Consider the following 18931-nt stretch of genomic DNA (forward strand, 5'->3'; position numbering starts at 1 on the left):
TGAATGCCTGCAAGATTCTGAACTTTGACAATATTTTATTGCTGTATTTGTTCTGACGTGGACAACACCTCTTTCTCATTAATTAATTTGATCAGTAATCAAGATTTCAAATAATTTAGAATCATAAAATATTTATTCATCAATTTATTAATTATGTTGGTTGTGGTAAAAGTTTTCTCTCAGATAACATAAGTCATTTCATGAGGTCTATGTGCACTAAAGTCAGTGCCGGTCTAATATGACTATAAAATATCTGTGAAAGCCAGTGTTTGGAAGGCTTCAGAGTGATAAAGTTTGATAAATATTATTTACTAGACAGTGTTATTAATTCTGGTGATCACATTACATGTTGTTTTACATTACTTTCATGTTCCTGTCACTGTATATTATGCCACCATGAAATGTAACTGAAGATGTGAGTCTGATAAATGTTTGGATGAGTTTCTTTCATATGTGTTTGAAAACAATGAGATGTATGTCTCTTTGCCTGAAAAAACTGATTCCTATTAACTGGAACAGCTCATCAGATTTAGTGTATACAAAGTAGGATTAACCACTCTTAAAATTAAATTCCTGTTTGTCCTACATCATTTGGCACAATCTCCATAGCACCAGTTTGCAGCATATCTTTTCAGTACAGACATGATACTTGCAAGATATGTAAAAACTGAGTGCAACTTCAAATACACATAAGGGGTAGATCAAAACCCTCACTGAAAAATATCCTTTCCATGTAATTTAACTTTTCTGTAGTGTTTTTCCAGTTATAGAAATTTTCTTTCATAAAAGCTGTTTCTTTCCGTAGTCTTGTATGGTCACCATGTAGATGGACCTAAAGCACTCATAGCAGAAAACACTATCACTCTTTCCTGTGTAATGTAACCATTTATAGTAAACAATCTGTTCCAGTTTGCAAGAACTTCTACTCCTTCACAGAAATTTATGAGGGTAGAATGTAGAAGCAATTAGAACTTGTGTAATATTATCTTACAGTTAGTAGCTTCAAGGATGCAACAGTTTGCTTCAGTCATAAGCAAAAACTGCTGTCAATCAAAATAACTGCATATTTGCTGATTTGCAGCATAACTTTTATTACTGGCTCTGCTTGTCGATCACGTACATCACTGTGTGAATTTTGGGGAGCATAAAATGACTGTCTTGTTCCCCAGACTTTGAAGTATGGGGTGAGTGCCCACTACACCCTTCTTCCCAACTATTATGGTGTTGACCCACAGCCTTGTCCATCAGAGGCAATGATCTTACTAACTCCTCATGATACAATATCACTTCATGGGCACCTCACATTAGTTTGTCAGTCTTCTGGATTCTTCTTGAACTTAATTTTGGAAGCAACCTCATGCTGTGTCTAAGCCATTCTCCACAATATAGAACCTGTTAAACAAAGACCACCAAGGCATGCATGAGAACCCCTATGGAGATCAGAAAGTATGGGAGTGGTAATGACAGACAAAAGTTGTGACGTCTTCCTTGACAGCCTAGTTGCTAAAAAAAAGGAAAAGAAAAAGAAATATCTGGTTTTAATATTATGCCACTGAAGTAGTAGCTGAGAGTGCAATGGCAGTAGCAAAAAATTTGTCAAGGCCTATTCAAAGGAATCATAAAAATATTTGTCATAACTGATTCAGAGAAATCAATGAATATCTCAATACAAGTTGGTAGAGAAAAATTTGAATTCCACTCATCCTGAATGTGAGTCTGCTGTGTTAATCATTGCTCCAACTCATGCAGCCATTTGATAAGAGCATTGCCTGTAAAAAGCAAGATTCTAAGTCTGAGGACTTACCTGTGTACAGTCTAAATTTGAATTTTATATTTTTCATTGAATATGCTTATGCCACTGTTAATGATTTCAGGTGTTCATATTTTACTAACTTTTTATTTGCACTGACAATACCACAGTAATGTGCCATGACCTTAGTCCTCAGCTTCAACTTCCAACACATACAGCAACATGTAAGAAACAAGGTGGTCATAGAGAAGGCCTGATGAATGGAAAAGGCAAGTTTGCACTTGCAATCAAGCTAAGCATGAAAAATCAACATTCATATGTAACTGATTTGCTGATACAAGTAAGAATAGATGCCTCTTCTGGCGTATCACAAATTATTGAGGCCTCTATGGATTCACTGCAGGTGACAATCTCGTAAAGTTGTTCTGAACTCATTTTCCAAAAATTGTACTGAGGTCACTACAGCCGACACATAGTGGAATTATTTTAGGTCTTGTAGCCACAAATAGCACTGATCTTACTGACAGCATTGGTACAGAGACAGGGATTAGTGATCATTATGTCATAATAATAATAATAATAATAATGGTTTATTTGTCCATAATAACTTTTACAGTCGTGGACATAGTCAGTACATACATGAACAACATAGTTTAGTAGTAGAAATAAGGTACATACAACATTAAAAATCCTTGATGGAGTACAAACATTTAGCAATTAACAGCCGCTTTAATTTTATTTTAAATATGTTTCCTTTTAACATTTTTATGGTATTTGGCAATCCGTTGTAAAAAAATCTTCCAGCAGAAAATGGATTATGATTGGTTGCTTTTTTTATTTCTGAATTTTATGTAGTAATCCTCTTTCTTCCTTGTATTGTAACTATGGATATCACTATTTATTATACTGTGCTCCATATTTTCTTTTACAAACAGTATAGTCCTTAGAACATATAATTAATACACTGTTAGTATATTATACTTAATCAAGTATCCTCTACAGGATTGGCATTTACTAATATTCACTATTATCCCAATTGCTCTCTTCTGGGCTCTAAAAGCCCTATCCATGTACACTGTTGGTGCAATAGTTATTGGAGTTAATAACTTTATCAAGAACACTAGGAGAGCTTTTATTCTCAAAAGACCAGATAAGCAGTTGTTTGCATTCCACTTAGACAATGAATGGACATAATTTATTTCCGATATGATGGACATTCAGGAATTGTGAACAGTTAAACTGATTGTGAACTGCTCTCTTAAGAAGTATGTGCCAAGTAACTGGATTAAGGACAGAAAAGCTGCACTGTGGTTGAATAAGAAAATTCAGGAAATTCTGAGAGGACAAGAGATTGCTCCCCTCTCAGTTGAAAAAAAGAATAAGGAAACGTCAACAGGCAAAAGTTAGGGAAATTTGTGTGTCTATAAAAAGACTGATTTGTAAAGCATATAACTAGCACTATCATACATTACCAAAAGATCTTGCTGAAAACACGAGAAAATTTTGGCCCTAGATAAAATTGCTAAGCAAGTCAAAGGCTTCTTTTCACTCACTCATAGACCAGTCTTGTGTGGCAACAGAAGAGATAAAAAGAAATGTTGAACTTTTAAATTTCACTTTTAAAAAATTATTAATGCAGGATTGTTGAGTGTCGTAACTGAATGCTACTATTAATTCAGGCTAAACATGCATGATACCAAAAAATGTTTCCCCGCTACAGTTCTTTTATGGTGATCATTGCATTATTAAACACTTGCCTGACAAGGGAGCAATATAACAAAGATGTGGAAACACAATAAAAAGTAACAAATACCATTAATTAACAGCATTTTACAAACTGTCACTTCACTTTGGTATAATTTAACATGGCACTTTATGTGCAAAACCTAATAGAATGGTATCTAAAATAACATCGCTGACTTTTGGCAGTGTGTATAGTATCACTGTAACTGACTGTAATTACACAAACAATCAACAATCCAATTACAAACAGTGACTCTTACGTAAGAGGGCAGTCTTTAGAATACTGTACTGAGCTGACTGTAGGCACTGAATGGCACAGTCCAATTGCTGGTCTGGAACTGTGTCCACGGCACATCATGTTTTGTGCCTGTAAGCGGAAGTATATCCATGTCTGCCAGTACAAGAGGGAAGCAAAGTAGCTCACAATTGACACTGTTGCATATTGGCTGTGTCCACTCTAATCGGCAGACATATGACATGCCAGAGGAAGAGGCATGGAAGCAGGTAGAGGTCCAGATTTGTGAGTGCAATCTAGAGAGATGGACCTGAGATGCCAGATGACTGTTCCTGTGTGTTAGTAGCCTCCTGCAGTATTTGTTGTGTACCTCTTGTGTGGTACTCAACAAGGATCATAACAGACATACCACTGTTTGACCACCACACAGATTATCACATGAAGAACCTAGTAATAGGCATCTGTGGCACTGATAAGCAACTGAAACAGTTGAAAATAAATAAATATGGAATCGCAGTTCTGATTTACTGAGAATACTCTTCTATACTGGCCCACTGGTCTCTTGCTTGGTTTTCATTCATCCAGAATCACTCACTCAGTGCAAAGTCCTGTGCAACTGGAAAAAGGCCAGACAATTCCTGTGTGGAAGAAGGGTAAAAGAACAGACTGTAAAATTACAGGCCACTATCTTTAATATCAATCTGCTTCTAATTCCTGAGTACATTCTAATTTTAAATATAATAAATGGGTCTGGTGACCACTGCAGACTGTTAATGAAGGTCTGAGTATACACAATATGTCCCAGATATGTGAGTATCTCAAAGAGTTCTTCAGTAATAGTACTCTGTACATTGTCCTGGATGGTGAATGTTCATCAGAGACAACATTACTGTCATGAGTACCACAAGGAAAAGCAAAAGGAATGCTTTCATTCTCTACATACGTAAATGATCTGATGGATATGGTGAGCAGCAATATGTGACTGTTTGCAGATGGTGTTGTAGTGTATAGGATTGTTAAATGACTGTTGTAGGATACAGGATGACAGAGATAATTGTTATTTGTTTTGATGAATGGCAGCATGTTCTAATGTAGAAAAATGCAGGGGATGCAGATGGGTAAGAAAAATAATCCTGTAATGTATGAATACAGTTTAGTGGTGTGCTTCTTGTCATGGTCACACCAACTAATATCAACAGATAATGTTGCAAAGTGACTTGAAGAGGAAAGAGCATGTAAGGCTGGTAGGGATTCATTCTTGAGTATCACTCCAGAGTTTGGGATTCCTGCCAGGTTGTATCAGAGGAGGACATCAAAGCAATTCAGAGGCATACTGCTATGTTTGTTACTGGTAGGTTTGATCAAAATGCATGTACTACAGAGATGCTTAATTAACTCAAATGTGAATCACAGATGAAGATAACAATCTTTTCATAAAAAAATGTCGAGAAAATTTAGAGAACCAGCATTTGTAGCTGATTGCAGAATGATTCTACTGCCACCAATGTTATTTCACACAAGTATTGCAAATACGGGATAAGACAAATTGGAGCTCATATGGAGGTGCAGATGCAGTCATTTATTCCTCACTCCATTTGCGAGTGTAATACAAAAGTGAAAGACTAGTAGTGGTACGAGGTACCTTCCACCATGCACCACATAGTGGCTTGCAGAATGTGTATGTAGGTGTACTTTATGAGATAATTTCTAAATGAGTGCCCTTAATTATTGATTGTAAATGAGATCTTCATGAATCTCTCTAATCATCTATTGTTGCATCCTTTTATGGCATTATTTATTCTTTAATTCCAAATAAATTATTTTTTTTAAAATATATATGTTTCATGTTTGTATCTACAACTTTTACTTTTGTTACTCTAGAGGAATAAAATCACAGAACAGCTCTGAATTAAACATACCTACAGAGTACTGAATCCCACTGAAGACTTTCTATATTCATAAGCATTGTCCTGGATGCATTTGTAACATCTGTTATATGTAAACCTCCTTTGACACCACCCGTCAAATTCTGAAATGAAATGTAATAATAGTGCTAATTTAGGTTCATAGTCTAACTTACACTAAAATTTATGGCTTAAAGATGTATGAAGTACAAAAACTAAATACACTTCATTATTACACAGATTCTACACTGGAAGAAATGATGAGAAGAGATGAAGTACACCAAAAGAGTTATTTTCCACATAATTTCTGGAAAATTCACTTGTTTAATGTGATGCAGTAACTCTTTGATGAATATTAACACAAATACTGAGAAGGCAACCATTCAAAAAGGAAGTACGGAGTTAGCCACACAAATGAAGAACTGAACACTGTAATTCGTCTTTGGAACTTACGTTACCATTACTGCCAAGCAGCATAAAAATACTTCAAACAGAAAACAACATTTCTAGCTTTCAGAACAAAATATTCATTTTTCAGGGGAGTGCTTCTATTGAATGTTATGGTAGTTGTTCTCCTCAAAGTTAAGTACTGGCCAGCCTTTGTCTCTTTGTAAGTTTTGAAACATTCTTATTTGAATTTTCCATTTTATAGAAATGACAATTTATATAATTTCGCTCAATCTCTTTAGGAAAATTATAGGGCAGTTCCTTCAAAAAGTCAAAACCAAATTTCTGTTCAATCAGAACTTTAACTTCATTTCTAGTGTTCTCCTGGTCCTTGCTTGGCTTCAGATCTCTCTTCCCCATTAAAAAGAGTTTCTCATGTTGGTTAGAGTCAGAGTTTTGATTCAGATTCTAACATCAAGGTTAATGAAATGCAGCTACAATATTCCACTACTCATACAACTGGTAATCTTGACAACAATCAATCTTAGAAAGTTGAAAGTTGTTAACACAGCTCACTCAAAAAAAGAGGACCACATCACTGACAATTCATTGACTAGTTTGTTTACATTGATTTGTGCACTTTGTCCTACAGTTTCTAGAGCATTTCAAGAATGGCTGTCTCATAGACCTGTTGCTCTGACATAGCATATACTGCCTCTTGTTGATTTCTTACACACACTTATTTTTATTGCAGCATAAAATAAAAATAATAACAACAGCAGTGAAAATATTATAAAGATTTAAACAGTGGCAATATTACATAAAATATATTGAGTACATTACATTATTATTTTTTGTCATAAAAAAGGATATAACAGAAATGTAGAATGCCATCAATACTCACTTAAAACGCACTGGAAATACACAACTAAACTCTCACACTGCAAATAAATCATTGCTTCTCAATACAAAGTGTAATTGCAGTGACTGCAACTAATGTCAAAGAGCAGAAGCAAGATATTCCAAGCAGTGGCAGCACCTATCCTGCTATGGCTACCTCGGCCAATTCGCAAATGAGATTAACAACAATAGTAACACTAGCCACAGCATGCCAGGAAGACTCACAGGCTAGCCAGACAGGCCTACTTCAGTCCATCTGATAAGAGGGTGAACCATTGTGACCTCTGGCCACCACCCTGTTTGCATAGGTGCAAACACAATGCTTGGCCTTATTTAATTGGGCACACAGACAATTACAGCCAGTTCATCTCACGTTGCTATGGAATACTGATATCTATGACAACAATCAAGAGTTACAACCAGGCTCCGAATCCTGGACTAGCATTTTGGAATATTCTATTATTCACTATCTATGCTTGGTGAGACTAACTGGACACTGTTTATGGGAATGGACTTTGGCTTGTGAACTAGACTCCTCAGTAATTGAGGCTGCAGTCTTTCAGTCATAACTGTGACAATTTGTGTACCTGTACATAATAAGCTTCACACACAGACTGTCAGCTCCACATGGAAGGAACTATTTCAAATAAAACAGTAACTTACACAGAGAAGATTTAGCATCTCCTAATTATGTAACTAAGAGAAACACCAGGATGAGTAGCTGTTTTCAACAATCAAAGCCTACTGTCCTCAATTACATCTTATGCCATCCCATTGCTCCATCACTGTTTTCCTAACAAGAGACTTTATGGCATCGAAACAAATGAATCATTTATTACTGTTACAAGACTGACTTTCATAGAAGAGACTTCACTGGATCCAAGAAAATGGATCACTGACTTCTATCATTTCCTGAACTGCCTTGGAGATTAATATGTCTCCAAATTCTTTGAGATATTTCTGCACATAATCCATTCCTGGCAGAGTGACACAACTTTTACGTGTCTTAGCAGCAGCACAATAGTGCTGTAGATATTCCAGACACATTTCTCACCTGGCTGGATGCAATAAGTGGTCTGTAAGGCCATAATGAAAATCACAACAGATGAGAAAAATCATTACAGAGGTATCATTATCTGCTCCACTGCTGCCAGGACTCAATTGAACTTGGCAAAAAAATATGTGTATTTGCGTAGCACACAAATTTTGAAGACATTCTGGAAGAAAAAATGACAAAGTGTTACTGTTCCACATGATTTGCTCCATTGTTATACACAGTGGTACACTTCGGATGTGTTCCATTCCAAATATCACTTACCACCATCCTCACTTTCAACACACCACGTATGCCTAGAATTTTAATAAAACAAAAATAAAATGTATCCAATGTTTTATTATACATACATAAAAAAAAGTTTTGCATCACCTCAGTTCCGAGAGTTCAGGAACCGGTACAGAAAATTGAAATTGATAACATAAACATCCCCCCATGAACCATGGACCTTGCCGTTGGTGGGGAAGGCTTGCGTGCCTCAGTGATACAGATAGCCATACCGTACGTGCAACCACAACGGAGGGGTATCTGTTGAGAGGCCAGACAAACGTGTGGTTCCTGAAGAGGGGCAGCAGCCTTTTCAGTAATTGCAGGGGCAACAGTCTGGATGATTGACTGATCTGACCTTGTAACACTAACCAAAACGACCTTGCTGTGCTGGTACTGCGAATGGCTGAATGCAAGGGGAAACTACGGCTGTAATTTTTCCTGAGGGCATGCAGCTTTACTGTATGGATAAATGATGGCGTCCTCTTGGGTAAAATATTCTGGGGCTAAAATAGTCCCTCATTCGGATCTCTGGGCGGGGACTACTCAGGAGGACATTGTTATCAGGTGAAAGAAAACTGATGTTCTACGGATTGGAGCATGGAATATCAGATCCCTTAATCGGGCAGATAGGTTCGAAAATTTAAAAAGGAAAATGGATAGGTTAAACTTAGATATAGTGGCAATTAGTGAAGTTCGGTGGCAGGAGGAACAAGACTTTTGGTCAGGTGAATACAGAGTTATAAATACAAAATCCAATAGGGGTAATGCAGGAGTAGGTTTAATAATGAATACAAAGATAGGAATGCGGGTAAGCTACTACAAATAGCATGGTGAACACATTATTGTGGCCAAGATAGATACAAAGCCCACACCTACCACAGTAGTACAAGTTTATATGCAACCTAGCTTCGAAGATGACGAAGAGATTGATAAAAATGTATGATGAGATAAAAGAAATTATTCAGACAGTGAAGAGAGATGAAAATTTAACAGTCATGGGTGACTGGAACTCGACAGTAGGAAAAGGAAGAGAAGGAAACGCAGTATATGAATATGGAATGGGAGTAAGGAATGAAAGAAGAAGCTGCCTGGTAGAATTTTGCACAAAGCATAACTTAATCATAGCTAACACTTGATTCAAGAATCATGAAAGAAGGTTATATACATGGAAGAACCCTGGAGGTACTAAAAGGTTTCAGATAGATTATATAATGGTAAGACAGAGATTTAAGAACCAGGTTTTAAATTGTAAGACATTTCCAGGGGCAGATGTTGACTCTCACCACAATCTATTGGTTATGAACTGTAGATTAAAACTGAAGAAACTGCAAAAAGGTGGTAAATTGAGGAGATGGGACCTGGATAAACTGAAAGAACCGGAGGTTGTAGAGAGCTTCAGGGAGAGCATAAGGGAACGATTGACAAGAATGGGGGAAAGAAATACTATAGAAAAGGAATGGGTAGCTTTGAGAGATGAAATAGTGAAGGTAGCAGAGGATCAAGTAGGTAAAAAGATGAGGGTTAATAGAAATCCTCGGGTAACAGAAGATATATTGAATTTAATTGATGAAAGGAGAAAATGCAAAAATGCAGTAAATAAAGCAGGCAAAAAAGAATACAAATGTCTCAAAAATGAGATTGACAGGAAGTGCAAAATGGCTAAGCAGTGATGGCTAGAGAACAAATGTAAGGATGTAGAGGTGCATATCACTAGGGGTAAGATAGATACTGCCTACAGGAAAATTAAAGAGACCTTTGGAGAAAAGAGAACGACTTGCATGAATATCAAGAGCTCAGATGGAAATCCAGTAATAAGCACAGAAGGGAAAGCAGAAAGATGGAAGGAGTATATAGAGGGTCTATACAAGGGTGACGTACTTGAGGACGTCAAACTCTTCACTGCTGTGAAGAGTTTAACATAACACTGAAAGACCTAAGTCGAAACAAGGCCCCGGGAATAGACAACATTCCATTGGAACTGCTGACGGCCTTGGGAGAGCCAGCCCTGACAAAACTCTACCATCTGGTGAGCAAGATGTATGAAACAGGCGAAATACCCTCAGACTTCAAGAAGAATATAATAATTCCAATCCCAAAGAAAGCAGGTGTTGACAGATGTGAAAATTAGTGAACTATCAGTTTAATAAGTCGCAGCTGCAAAATACTAACGCAAATTCTTTACAGACGAATGGAAAAACTGGTAGAAGCCGACCTCGGCGAAGATCAGTTTGGATTCTGCAGAAATACTGGAACACGTGAGGCAATACTGACCCTACGACGTATCTTAGAAAATAGAGTAAGGAAAGGCAAACCTACATTTCTAGCATTTGTAGACTTAGAGAAAGCTTTTGACAATGTTGACTGGAATACTCTCTTTCAAATTCTGAAGGTGGCAGGGGTAAAATACAGGGAGCGAAAGGCTATTTACAATTTGTACAGAAACCAGATGGCAGTTATAAGAGTCGAGGGGCATGAAAGGGAAGCAGTGGTTGGGAAAGGAATGAGACAGGGTTGTAGCCTCTCCCCGATGTTATTCAATCTGTATATTGAGCAAGCAGTAAAGGAAACAAAAGAAAAATTTGGAGTAGGAATTAAAATCCATGGACAAGAAATTAAAACTTTGTGGTTCGCTGATGACATTGTAATTCTGTCAGAGACAGCAAAGGCCTTTGAAGAGCAGTTGAACAGAAATGGACTGTGTCTTGAAAGGAGGATATAAGATGAAGATCAACAAAAGCAAAATGAGGATAATGGAATGTAGTCAAATTAAATCGGGTAATGCTGAGGGTATTAGATTAGGAAATGAGACACTTAAAGTAGTAAAGGAGTTTTGCTATTTGGGGAGCAAAATAAAAGGTGACAGTTGAAGTAGAGAGGATATAAAATGTAGACTGGCAATGGCAAGGAAGGCGTTTCTGAAGAAGAGAAATTTGTTAACATCGAGTATAGATTTAGGTGTCAGGAATTCTTTTCTGATGTTATTTGTATGGAGTGTAGCCATGTATGGAAGTGAAACATGGATGATAAATAGTTTAGACAAAAAGAGAATAGAAGCTTTCGAAATGTGGTGCTACATAAGGATGCTGAAGATTAGATGGGTAGATCACATAACTAATGAGGAGGTACTGAATAGAATTGGGGAGAAGAAAAATTTGTGGTACAACCTGACTAGAAGAAGGGATCGGTTGGTAGGACATATTCTGAGGCATCAAGGGATCACCTATTTAATATTGGAGGACAGTGTAGAGGGTAAAAATCACATAGGGAGACCAAGAGATGAATACACTGAACAGATTCAGAAGGATATAGGCTGCAGTAGGTACTGGGAGATGAAGAAGCTTGCACTGGATAGAGTATCATGGAGAGCTGCATCAAACCAGTCTCTGGACTGAAGACAACAACAACATAAACATCATTGCTCATGAAATCCACACATTGCATTGTTTTACTACCATATAATGAGACCTTCAGAGGTGCTGGTCCACACTGGTACCTCTAATACCCAATAGCACGTCCTCTTGCATTGATGCATGTCTGTATTCATCATGGAATACTATCCACAAGTTCATCACAGCACCGTTGGTCCAGATTGTCCCACTCCTCAATGGCAATTCAGCATAGATCCCTCAGAGTAGTTGGAGGGTCACGTCGTCCACAAACCGCCCGTTTCAATCTATCCTAGGTACGTTCAATAGGGTTTATGTCTGGAGAACACGCTGCCCACTCTGTTCAGGCAATGTTGTTATCCTGAAGGAAGTCATTCAAAAGGTGTGCACGATGGGGACACGAATTGTCATCCATCAAGACAAATGTCTCACCAATATGCTGCCAATATGGTTGCACTATCCGTCGGAGGATGACATTCACTCATCTTACAGCGTTAATTCCATGACCACCAGTGGCATAGTTTTGTATCCACCTGGCAGATTAACAGTTAGCCTGGATGTGTCTTTTAGGCATCCAGCTTCCCACATCCCACTGTATAAGTACTGGACTGTTACCAACATTCATCCTCTGATACATGCTACACAAGCATTTAGAACACTTTCTCAGATCTGCACATAGTATGCACTCTAGACAGACAGGTGGGTACACTGATTCTGTCCTAGGAAGTGACTAGGAGACTGAAGACCTTAGGTATTTAGTATCCTTAATACCAATAATAATCAGCAGCGGTATTGGTATACTTAGGAAATTGTCTCTGTAACCCGTCAATATTACATTTTCTACCTTAGCAAGCTGGAATGACTCCACCTACTATTACTCTATCCCTGTTAATAATTTTTTTCTATTCATTTTCCACTTTTCATCCAAGTACCTATGAAATACATGTGCAGTATGTACAAGAATCTATCAAAACTTTAATCAAACGTTACCTCACTTACAATTATTATTCAGGTTTTTCTTTTCAATATGCTGATTCTAGTAGTGTAATTAGTTTTATTGGGAACCACATTATTTAAAAGTTATTAAGAACTGAAAACTTGACTACAATACAAGTTAGGGAACTTTGCTTGCATAAAATATGCTGACATCTCTCTTTAAAAAGAGTGGTATCCCAAGCTTGAAGTAACAGTATTTCAATTTCTGTGAAACTATGTAACTTACTAGATAATAAAAAAAGTTCAAAAGCACCACGATTTTTCATTGCAGATTGAGCCTTTATACTTCTTAAATTACAGAATTTAGTACAGTGCATTTGTTGTACTGACTTTTATGCACTGAATGACTTCCTTCACTAATTAATTAAGCCATTAATTAAGAAATTGCATAAATAACTTTAAAACTAAACATGGTGCCTGTAGTTGTAAATGGGTTGTTCTCAGTGTATGTACACAACATGTTCCATGAACTTTTATATTTTGTCAATGAAACACATATTCAGTAAACCAAATTATGCCATAACATATATCTCAGTCCAATTAGCAAAATCTAATGAAGCAGTTTTTCAAATGATTATGTAGTTTCTTAAACACTAAAATGCTTATAAACCAGTCGTTATATAACATACTCCACCTCAAAATAGTTAGTTCATGTTTGGAAATCTTATAGGATTTATGTGGAAGTTTGGGAAATTGTGGATAGTTAGTGTTACGTTCAAGTCCAAGGCCGGTAATGACATGACTAACATCTAAAAGGGAATCTGCACCTAAGTATCAAAATCTTAACATCATGCAGTTTCGTACTTTATATCTTTGTAATTTGGAAAATTTTCAGTTCATACCTGGACACAAATTATGCAGTGCTTCAAATCCACCTCTTGCTTATACTCTATTAACTGCTCAGTGTCAACTAAATACATTTCTACGTTATTATCATCTGTCATCGGGCAAAATACTGTGTCCACCAACTGGGTAATTTTAAATCAACTTGAGAATGTTCATCTGTCAGACTTCAGTTACAAAAGCGCATGGTACCTGCCACTGTTAGACGCGATTGGGAAGATCGCTACCTACAAATAATCTTTTACACAAGAGCTGGAACTGGTCATCATGCTACTTATAGTGATAATAAATGTGGGAAAAGTCACATTAATTAAAGTTGGTAGTGAATATTATTGGAAGCTTTCCCATACTACCATTTCACAGTCGATTTATGACATTTCTTCAATGAAACACTGAGTGCAGTATTTGCTTTGCAGGTAGGTCATGTCTCAACTCCTTAAGTCTGCTTTATGTTAGCTATATTGAGGACTACTGCAACTAAATACCCTCACCATAACTAACCTAACACGAAAATCAATGCTAAATGTTCTGCAGACAGTCATGTTGGCATTATGCTGTTGCATGGTGTGTTACATCATACATTGCCACTTGCTACTGTGAATTGCCCCACCGTACACAAACTTCACTAGAAACATAATTTGCATTTTTGAAGAATTCCTTGCAATTTTTGAGATTCTCCTTTTTTAATATTACTCATGTGTGACTAATCTCTATTTATAGTTCATTCACTTGAAGTTATTTGGAAACTATCATTTCAGCTAACATGTATATAGCTTCCATTTCTTTTTATCGGACATATTGCAAACATTCTTAATCTCTTGTTCTCCAAGTAAATATAGTTCCAGATTTTAAAAAAATTTATACATGTATACAGGACGTAACAACAGAAGATATTTCTGTTAGCAACTGAGGACGGTGTGCTGAATAACATTACATCAGTATTTACTTCATTTGCAGACTAATAATTCCAGCTACTATGAGTAGTATGTCTTAGGTTGGTTAGCACCTTCAAATACATGTGGCAAGAGCAAATGATCAATGCTTAGTTTTCCCTGAGCAGTGAGTCCGGTGTTGAAGTACGGGAGTGTGGATGCAAGGGATCTGATCTATCCTCGGAGGTGAGTTGCAACCATGCAGAAATCATCAGATTGTAGTCATCCTTTCTGTGATTTACAGTTATTACGTTGACGTACTACTTTCAAATCACTTATGTGTATGTCCCATTATAAATACATTAAGTTTTAGCAGGTAGTGGGTAGTGGGTCCAGTGCTGAAGTGTTGGTGCATGGACACAATGGGTTTGATCTGTTGTGTAAGTAGGTGTGTACCCACGCAAACACAGTTAGAAATCGGAAACTAACGTAGTCCGAACTCAAGTTTCTTTTTATTTCATCACATATAACATGTTGTCAAGTAAGAGAATACACAAAAGAGAATCAACAACAAAGAGTAAAAAGGTAGGTATGAGAATCACAGTTGACGGCTCTCTTCTCTGTGACTCCCGTGCGAACTGTGGAGAATAATCTCTGTGGTTGGTACGAATTTTACGTGTCGGCTGCAATAGACTTGTGCAGTAGTCGCCACATGAGCCCCCTTGGTGAGAGCGGAGCTCAGATGTTCCTCTCTGCAGCAGGCAGGGAAGTGCACTTGTCTGCCAGAACGTGTGGTGCATCAAGGCTGCTGCTTTATTGACTGCAGAGGTAGCAGAGTGGGGTTCTACATCGTTGTCTTGTACTGATCACTGCGCGACGCTGACATCGCTGGAGTATCTTGAAGTATATAAGCAGGTTTCATTCTACTTAGTGATATGGTGGCTTGTTTCCCATTCAGTACTATGTCTAGGTGTGTGCATCTCTGCATATCACACGATGAGGTCCAGTGTATGGCGGTTGTAGTGGTGGTTTGACATCATCTGTGCGTAACAGTACATGCGGGCAAGTTTTTAAATTGTTGTGCATGAATGTTACCGGGGCTCCATGTCTGGATGCTTTCGCAGGTTTGATTTTCTTGATCGTTTCTCTCAATCCTTGTTAATATTCTGACTGGTCATCTGCATTCAGTACCCCTGAGTCATCAGCGAACTCTCCGAGCAGAGGTATTGTTTCTCCATAGACCAACTATGCCGGGGAGACGTCCATATCAGGTTTAAAGATCATCCTAAGACCTAACAGTACAATGGGTAATGCTTCTGTCCATTTAGTAATGTGGCACATGAGTGCTGCTTTTAAGGTACGGTGCCATCTTTCTACCATCCCGTTGCTTGCCGGATGGTAAGCGGTGGTGCAGTGATGGCAGTATCGGCAAAATTTTGCTAACTGGGCAAATAGTTCTGATTCGAATGGTCGTCCTCTGTCATTTGTTATATGGAGTGGGCAGCCAAACCTCGATATCCAAGTTGACATGAATGCCGTTGCCAGAGTTTCTGCCAAGATTTTATCGGTAGGTATTGCTACCAGCCAGCGTGTATACCTGTCAATGATTGTTAGCAGGTAGCGATTACCGTCTGAAGGTGGAAGAGGTCCTAAGACGTCCAAATGAATGTGTGAGAAGCGTGCCTTGACATCCAGGAATTTTCCGATTGGAGGGTGCACATGTCTGCTCACTTTGCAAAGCTGACAGAGTGGGCAAGATCTAGTCCAGTTATGGCAATTGCAGTCTATTCCTGGCCATACAAATCTTTTGGACACCAGTCTGGTAGTTGCTCAAACACCGGGGTGACATAGGCCATGGAGACAATCAAACACTCTTCTGCGATGTGTGATTGGAACGTAAGGGTGTGATCGACCATGTTGTACGTCACAATGTAATCGTACGTCTTCCCCAGGAGCGTCAACTAGCTGTAACTTCAATCGTGTGTTGTTGTCACTCAACAGGGTATTTAGCTCATCATCTTCCTGCTGGGCTTGCGCTAGTTCTGCCATAGTTATAGGCTGTGTTATACTGGATACTCGTGACAAACAATCAGCTACCACGTTAGTTAAACCTGAGATGTGGTGTAAGTCTGTGGTGAATTGACTTATGAACTCCAATTGAGAATACTGCCTTAGGGAGCATTTGTCACTGTTCTTGTTGAATGCGTAAGTCAAGGGCTTATGATCGGTAAAAATTGCAAAATCATGAGCTTCGACTTGTGGTCCGAAGTGTTTGATCGCTAAATATATAGCCAAAAGTTCTCTATCGTAAGCACTCCAGCGTTGTTGTGCTGGTGACAACTTGTGCAAATAGTATGCCAGAGGTTGCCATGCCCCATCCACCAATTGTTGCAGGGCTGCACCAACACCAAACTAGCTAGCATCCACCGCCAGTGCCAAAGGTGCTTCTAGTTTAGGGTGCGCCAGCAGTGCAGCCTGAGCTAGGCTCTGACATGTCACTTCGACTGCTGCATCAGATTCCTCAATCCATTGTATGGTTGCATTGCTGCGAACCTTTGGGCCAACTAATAACGCGTTTAACAGTGCCTGCTGTTCAGCTGTCCGTGGTAGATGCCTTCTGTAAAAATTTGACATGCCTAGGTATCTTCTTATTTCTTCGAGCGTAGTAGGCTTGGGCATGTGTAGAATAGCCTCAACTTTTCTGGGTAAGGGTGCTGAACATGTAGCGGATATGCGATGACCTAGAAATTCCACTTCAGGTTGGCCAAACAGGCATTTTGCTGTATTTAACACTATTCCAAACTTCTCTAAGCGTTGGAGTACTTCTTTTAAATGCTGCTTCTGCTATTCATTGTTTGTGGAATATATGAGAACGTCATCCAGGTAGGCGGAACAGAAGCGCAATATTCTTAATACAGAATCCAGAAAACGCTGTCATGTCTCTGCGGCATTTCGCAGCCCAAACATCATGAAATTACTTTCAAACAATCCAAAGGGTGTTATTATGCACGGACGCCAGGCTCCACCTTTTTCTCGTACGAGGTGTAAGGCCGACACCCATGGACTGGATGACGGGCGTATAATTCCTTCTTTAAGCATTGGCTCGAATTCCGCTTTAGCTATAGCGAGGCGTTCCGGTGCTAGTCTCCTAGGTCGATATGACACAGGCGGGCCGTCCGTAGTTTTTATGCACTGTACTGTATCATGCAACACTTTCTGCGGTGCTCCTGGCGGTTTCGTTAATTCAGAAATATCCGCTAGGATTGCACCGTATTCTGCGTCTGCCATTTGAATTAACTTAATAGTGTTACAATCTGTGTCACGATAATAACAAGCCATTGATAGGTTGGTGAGACTGTCTATCAGGCGAGCATTGGCCAAGTCTGGCAAAAGTCTGAAGTGTGACAAGAAATCAGCTCCTAGTACTGCTTCTGTGACGTCTGCTACCATGAAATTCCATTTAAAATCTCTACGGAGTACCAAGTTCAGAGTCTCTTGTTGTAATCCGTATGTTGAAATCTGCGAATTGTTGGCGGCGGATAAGTTAAATGCAGTGCACGGCTGGCAACAATGCAAGGACTGTCTTGTTAGTATACTGAGGTCTGAACCGGTGTCGATTAAAACTTTCCTGCCTGACGCACGATCTGTTATAAAAAGGTGTCGAGATGCATGAAGGTAGGAGGTAGCGTCTACTGCCACTTTCCGCTCCGATTTGGAGAAAGAGCATGGGCTAATGCATTTACATGCTTGCTCTCCATACCGAATATGATACCAACAAATAGTCTGCCTGTTCTTGGTTGTAGATAGCGACGCAGAATGACTTCTCTGTCGTCGTCGACTACGGCATCTCTGATTGACAATAATGCCATTCGACATTAGTTTCGAGAGCTGTGTGCCTAGGAGATCGACCTTGGCGGTTAGTGCATCACAATCCACCCGAGACACCGTATTAGATGCAGCTGCTACGCTGACAGGTATGTCTACAACACTGACCTGTGTGTTTGGCATGATGGCTTCCAGTATGCGGTCAGCGAGTTCTGCTACCACGTCCAGTGACGTCTCACTCTGCATGGCGATGACTGCCTTTACCTACGGTGGCAGGCGGTAACTCCACAGGGTCGTAGAAGGCTGTCTGGAATCGTGCCGGGGTCCACATTGCTGCAGAGATGGCGCAGGAACTGCAAAGGTTTCTGGTCACCGATTTCTTCTTGCATCAATACTTGCTGGATTCTATCTTCTTGAGAAACGGCTAAGCGTCGTATCAGTTCAGTCTTTATCCGTTCATATGCATTCTCTGTTGGAGGGGCTGTTATGATATCCTGAACTTCAGTAGCGTAACAATGATCGAGTTGGCTTACTGCGAGGGAAAACTTAGTTGTTTCAGCAGTTATTCCCGCGTATGTGAAACTTGCTTCCACCAGTGCGAACCACAGCGTTGGGTTGTGTGGCCAAAAGGGTGGTAAGCAAACCGCTAATCTTGATACTGCTGGCGTGTCCATATCCGTATCTGTTTGTTTTGCAGTCGGGGTCACCAATGTTGCGTAAGTAGGTGTGTACCCACGCAAACACAGTTAGAAATCAGAAACTAACG

At 39.0% G+C, this 18931-nt stretch overlaps 1 protein-coding gene across 1 annotated transcript in view; it reads right to left on the reverse strand.

Moving 5' to 3' along the window:
- LOC124775653 (glycerol kinase-like) overlaps positions 1–18931 on the reverse strand; it is a 166541-nt gene that overhangs the window by 133908 nt on the left and 13702 nt on the right. Inside the window, exon 4 of the mRNA XM_047250481.1 lies at positions 5648–5757. Within this exon, the coding sequence (XP_047106437.1) occupies positions 5648–5757 (110 nt within the window). The remainder of the gene's footprint in view (positions 1–5647; positions 5758–18931) is intronic.

Source organism: Schistocerca piceifrons, chromosome 2, assembly GCF_021461385.2.
Source record: "Schistocerca piceifrons isolate TAMUIC-IGC-003096 chromosome 2, iqSchPice1.1, whole genome shotgun sequence".
In the NCBI taxonomy this organism is placed as follows: Eukaryota; Metazoa; Arthropoda; class Insecta; order Orthoptera; family Acrididae; genus Schistocerca; species Schistocerca piceifrons.